We start from the raw sequence: 6,060 nt of genomic DNA, 5'->3' as shown, positions 1-6,060 counted from the left end.
TACATTTTTATGCACTCCAATCCCACTAAAAAATCTGAACGCTTCTGTACAGTAAGGCACTAGAGCAAGGACAGAGCGCTACATGCAGCACACTGTAGATTAGAAGAGTTACTGGTGACACTGACTGTTACTGGTCACGGTCTTATTTCATACTCATCGTAAATTGGATTTTCTTGTATCAATTATCTGCATATTAACTGACACCACAATGATGAGACAATCGTGAGATTATATCTGTACAATAGCATATAAACACAGGTTTTCATAGCTAAAAGAGCACAATAGCTTTCCTAACCTGGATGAGATTGTGCATTACTTCACATCATCAGTCAGTATGTAAGCTTGCAGATTCAGTGTTGGGGGTTCCAACATGTCACAGGACATGCCAGGGAAGAATAAAGGAGACATGAGGAGGCAGCAGCCCACCCAGGACTGCTGGCACGGCAGCCAGGGGCGGGGCCAAGACAGCATGGCACACGTCGACCTCAGACCCCCCTCCTCCTCCCCTTTTCCCCACGGGCTCTGACAGGCGGCACGGGAACCCCTTGGCCCAGTGAGGGGTGGACAGCCATCTGACAACTCCCCACCTGCGTGACCTTTACCATGCTTGACCCCCTGCAGGAGACAATCACCTCATAGCAAACAGCCCCACGGGAGATGTAGACACACAGCGCAGTCAGGAGGACGCACATATGGAAAGACATACATAATGCACAGATTGACTGAAGGTAAGATGGAGGGACAGACATGCATACAGGCTTGTGATGAGTCATTCAAACCTGGATGGCTGCTTTCCAACAACAAAGGGGTTATTTAGTTGCCAGGATAGTCAAGGGATAAGCTCATCTTTGGAGTCTACCATCTTAAATTGGACTAAACACGACATTCAGCTGTGTGGGCAGTGCCTTTGTTAAGGCCTCGTCGAACAGATGTATGTGTTCAGTTGGATGATCAGCAATTCACATATAGAGAACGTTTTCTACCTGTTAGTTAGTGAGATTTGAACCAGTTTCACGTTTCTAGTCAGCTGAATAGATGCAGTAACAAAGACGGTAGCAGATTTTGGACAGGCTCTACATGGTCATAGCATAATCATGGACACACAACGAATGTCCTGATTTTGGGGGACTGAACAAAACCAACTAACTAATATGCCAAAGTAAAAAAAAAGGAAAGCTAAAAATTGTGATATATTTTTAGACTTTTATAAGGTTGTGTTCTTTTGACCTTGTATCTCCGTGATACGGGCTGTAGATTATTAGTAAAAGGGCAATTTTTCAAGTTTAGATCTCTGTAGAAAAAATATATAGCCTATTTTAAGAATTAGGCACATCATGTCAAGATATCAGGAAATGACTGTAACATCTATTCCCTGAGTTTAGTTTTGCTTTTCTGTCTTTGTGAATTTTTGGTTACTTCCTGTTTTATATTTGTATTTATGGTGCGTTCGTTTTGTACTCGGGGGTCGGAAGTCAGAAGTTGGAATGACGTCAACTCCGAGCTGACAACAGTTTTTTGCATTCTAGTTGATAACGGTGGATAAGCTGGAAAAAAACATGGACGTTACCGTTCTACCGTTGGGCTAGCTGTAGCCACTCTTAGCAGTATCAGTTGATAACAACGCTCTATGTGGCATTTTGCACATACAGACAGCTTAGCAACATGCCCACAGATAGATAAAAAATTAACAGTACTATGGGTATGGCTGACCTAATGTAAAACAAATAATATAGAATTGCTATAAACAGTACTTTAGCAGAGTGTTTACTCACTATGTATGTGACTGGCAGCCATCATGAATTCATAAGTCGGGGTTGATGTGGTTGCTCCGAGTTTCCGAGTTGGAAATCCGACCTCAGGGTGCATTCGAGTTTAAACTTCTGACTGGGAACTGGGAATTTCCGACCTCCGAGTACAAAACGAACGCAGCATTACCTCTGCCTTTCATTTCAGATATTCACTTCCTGTTTCCCGCCTTGTGTAATTACCTGCCCCATCCTGATTAGTGTCACCTGTGTCCCATCTTCCCTTGTCTATTTAGTCAGTGTGCTTCCCTTTGTTCTCTGCCAGTTCGTCTTTCCAGTTGTCTGTAAGCGTCCCTAGTGTCAGTTTATAGTGGTTTTTGATCCCCTTCTGTTTTTCGACCCTGATTTCTGCCCCAACAATCCGGATACCTCTGCCTTATCTGACTGCCCACTTGTGTACTGAACCCATTTCCTCATTAAAAGGATTATTGATTGGAACTTCTGCTGTGTTGAGTCCTGCTTTTGAGTCCAAACTACTGTCGGTCTTAACAATGATTTCTTTTCTTGCCATCCAACGATCAACAACATATTGCAGTGTGAACAAAAAAGTTCATTTGCTCTTTTCCCCAAATTACATGGACTGTCACATGCTGTTTTTTTTCCATATATTATAATAAATACTTTTAAGTCGTGTTAATGAATACTGGTGATATTATGACTTGATCTATAACTTTTACGGCTTCAATTTCCATTGATAAAATGCAGCAATAAGCAATCTCACCTCACTTCAGTGTTGTTCTTCAGCCTTCCTTGAGTCAACATCAATAAGTTGTCCTTCCATAACATTCATAACTGGGCTCAGTCTGTTGATGAAGATAATGTGATGTGACTGAAAGCTCCAGAACAGCTACTTTATGGACCTTGGTATGTTTCACTTCTAAATATGCAATTTTTTCAATAATTTATGTTGAAATTATTATTATTATTGTTGTTGTTGTTATTGTTATTGTTATTATTATTATTACTTACTCCATAAGTAGCTGTTGTACTGGTAGTTAGGGTAGAAGTATACAGTGCCAGTACCACTATTAAGAAAAAAAACAACAACTGCGACAGTAGCTTTGAGATGCTGACGTCATCAACAGACGACATGGCGGTTTGATTGAGACAACAAACGTGAAACGTCGGTGCTGGTGCAAATGCTAAAAAGTAAGTACATATTCTTCATTGAGATATTAACGCGGAATACACTTATTTAAGTGACATTAGAAGTTGCTGGTAAAGCTTTGTTGGCGACCGTTAGAGTGAGTTTAAAGCGTTTTACGGATGTGACGACACGTTAAAAGCCCACTGTTTGTGTTTGTAGCTAACGTTAGCAGCTCAAGCTGTCAACTCCACGTTGTGACACAAACGTAACTAAGCATTAGAAACATCCCTGCTAACTTTATTTTAATTTCTTTAATGCTTAGGTCACCTCTGTTGGACTTGACACCACCTTCTGCTATAACACCGAGCTTGAACCAAATCAACAGCCATGAATCCAGCAATTAGACGGAGACTTCCTCAGTCTGTGAGGAGCCTTCTGACAGACATCGGTCCAAAGGAAGAGTGGACTGACACAGAGCCCGACACAGTGACCAGAGATGGGATCCTGCTCCCCTCCAGAGGAGCTGCCTCTGGACAAGAGGAGCTTCTCACACCAGCCAGGACACAAGAGGAAGAGGCTACAGTAGATGTCAGTAACGCCAGAGGGAGGGCAGTCTGCATGTTGTGTAAAAGCAAGCCCTCATGTTACACCTGCCCTCGTTGTAACCTGCATTACTGTGGCTTGGCTTGCTACCAGAGCCCAGATCACCGTGTGTGCTCCGAGGAGTTTTACAAGGAGTCAGTTCTGCAGGAGTTGAAGGATATGGGGAAAACTGAAAGTGAAGGGACAAAGAAAATGCAGGAGATTCTTGTGGGACTCAGACAAAAGGCGGAAAGGACAGATGGGGGGATGGAAAGTTTGTTAAAAGATGCTGGTATTGTGTCAGAAGACATGGATGAAGGGGAAGGAGACACAGCAGAGAAAGTGCAGGTTGTGGAGCTCCTGTCCAGGTTAGCGGAGCTTCAGCAGTCTGGAGAAGGGAGTGCAGCTGAGGTTGAAGCTATTTTGAGGAAACTTGAAGAAATCGGAGGAGGGGAGCTGCTGCATGGAGACATAGATGAGGGCGCTGAAGGTGCAGAAGGGGAGCTGGACTTGGCTGAGAGGCTCTCAGGGATGGATATTGACAAACTTTCAGAAGAGGAGCTGTGGGAAGTTCTCAACAGTACAGAGAAAGAGAAGTTTATTGGTCTGATGAAGGGGGGCGCTCTCGGTGGGCTGGTTCCTTTGTGGAAGCCGTGGTGGGAGGAGCATGAAGAGGGAGGCAGAGCACTGGTGGAGGTGCTCGAGGAGGAAGTGAGCAAAATGGAGAGAGAAAATGCCAAAACTATGCATGAACAGGATGCTGATAATAAAGTCAAGACATCACAAGAAGTGGTTCAGAATCAGGAGAAATCAGCTACAAAGCAGAAAAAGTCCAAAGGAGGAAACAGAAAGGAAACAAACAAAGGAAAGGGAAGTTCAACAGTTCCCAGCGTTCCTCCAATTTCTGCAAAAATCCCAAAGCTGAGTTCATTATGTGCAAATCCATCTCCCCTTATATGCTATGGTTTGGTCAATGCACTTTTTGCTTACACTTTCACCCTGTGCCTGTTTAACAATGACACTGATTCATTCATGTTTGAGCTCTGTGACATGATTCTTGCTCTGTCTGAGGCGCTGAGCTCAAACAGGGTGTTCAGCTCTGCCCAAGAGGCCTTAGACTGTGGAGAGACTCTCATTTTGAATGGAGGTTACCTCGACAAGGATGATCCTCTTGCCCCAGCCAGGGCGGTGGAAGCCGTGGCTCATATCATGACCGGCAGAGACAGAAAGGACGCCACAGGATACTGCCTGGCAGCTTTGAGTCAGCTTCGTTCGGTGCTCTCTCAGGCCAGAACAGCCCTGTCTAAAGAGGGAGAGGAAGGGGCAAGGAGACACAAGTACTTCCTGGCAAGCAAGAAGTGTGAATTCTTTCAAGCCTGGGTGTTGGACAATGAACACGGGATTCGTAGACTAGCTATTGAGTTGTGGAATGAACACAGTAAAAGAGAGAGTTTAAGGAGCAGCATGGAGAAAGCAAAGACTGTAGTTGAGCAGAGCTTGAAGAAAGGGAAGAACAAAGAGAAGAGTACGTTAATAGAAGAACTGAACTGATGAAATTATCTTTTGAACATATTGATGATTGTAAAAGTTTTTAATGCAATAAAAATGTATTTAAAACTAAAAATATCTTCTCTTACTGTGAAATTCAACCGCTACAAGGTCATTACTGGTCTGCTCTTAATATACTGTTAAACACTGTGTCCAGAAGTAGCTTAGTGATGTAAATAAAGTTTAATATTATTACGACTTCATATAAGAACAGATGCCACCACAAAATATAAGCAGACATTTTTTTTATTTAATAATGTCTTGCATTGCATGTTGTAAGTGTAGTTTAAAAGTTTAACAAGCACAAACAGGCAGAGCTAGAGTGTAACATGACGAACAAAAATAGTATTATATATGATATAAATTGAGAAAAGTAACGGAGGATTTACTTGTGTAGCTTATGTAGGTATTTACATTTTTTCCTGGACCTGGTGGTGTGGTGATAATTGAGGTGTAAGAGTTGGTGTAAGTTAAGATGTCTGGGACAATGACAATGATGTATAATTTATAGGAAATGAAAATGTAGTTTGAAAAAAAAAAAAAAACGAAGTCCACTTACTTTTTGGGGCTTTTTAACACCATCTCACAGGCTTACTTAGGTGGCAGTTTTTAATCTTCACCTCAACTGAGGAGGACCATGAGATGTGGTTGAAACCCACAGACAAACCTTGTAAGTGGACCTTTTTTGTGAAGCCACTGTTTCCAATATCAAGAATGAACTTTCATGCTCCGAAGAAATAGGTACATACAATGTACTAGGTATTCTGTTAACCTTTCATCTTCAGGCACATACATTGCAAGGCTAGCTTTATATAAAAATATTGAAATTACAACTAACTTATGTACAAAACTTTAAACTCTTACAGCATTATATTAATTGAGCATAACTAAGTACATTTACGCTTGTTTTATACTGAAGAGAAATTTTAATATTTTCCATTTTCTGCTTCTGTATAGTTCTACTCCACTACCCTTTTTGTACTTTTTATTCTACTACATTTGTTTGACAACATCAATTACATGTTTCTTTGCAGATTC

At 41.8% G+C, this 6,060-nt stretch overlaps 1 protein-coding gene across 1 annotated transcript; it reads left to right on the top strand.

The window, feature by feature from the left end:
- Window positions 1–2,878: 2,878 nt before the first annotated feature.
- On the top strand, window positions 2,879–5,098 carry znhit2 (zinc finger, HIT-type containing 2). Its single transcript, XM_033612721.2, has 2 exons — window positions 2,879–2,954; window positions 3,215–5,098. The coding sequence occupies exon 2, from the start codon at window positions 3,280–3,282 to the stop codon at window positions 5,023–5,025; it is 1,746 nt and encodes a 581-aa protein (XP_033468612.1). The 5' UTR covers window positions 2,879–2,954; window positions 3,215–3,279; the 3' UTR covers window positions 5,026–5,098.
- Window positions 5,099–6,060: the final 962 nt, after the last annotated feature.

This window comes from Epinephelus lanceolatus, chromosome 17 (assembly GCF_041903045.1).
Source record: "Epinephelus lanceolatus isolate andai-2023 chromosome 17, ASM4190304v1, whole genome shotgun sequence".
Lineage (NCBI taxonomy): Eukaryota > Metazoa > Chordata > Actinopteri > Perciformes > Serranidae > Epinephelus > Epinephelus lanceolatus.
The sequence above is the reverse complement of the archived record's forward strand: the minus strand, read 5'-3'. Positions and strand labels throughout refer to the sequence as shown.

Bases quoted from the DNA above. Each gene is read 5' to 3' on its own strand.
- znhit2 (XM_033612721.2), top strand. From the start codon at position 3,280: ATGAATCCAGCAATTAGACGGAGACTTCCTCAGTCTGTGAGGAGCCTT.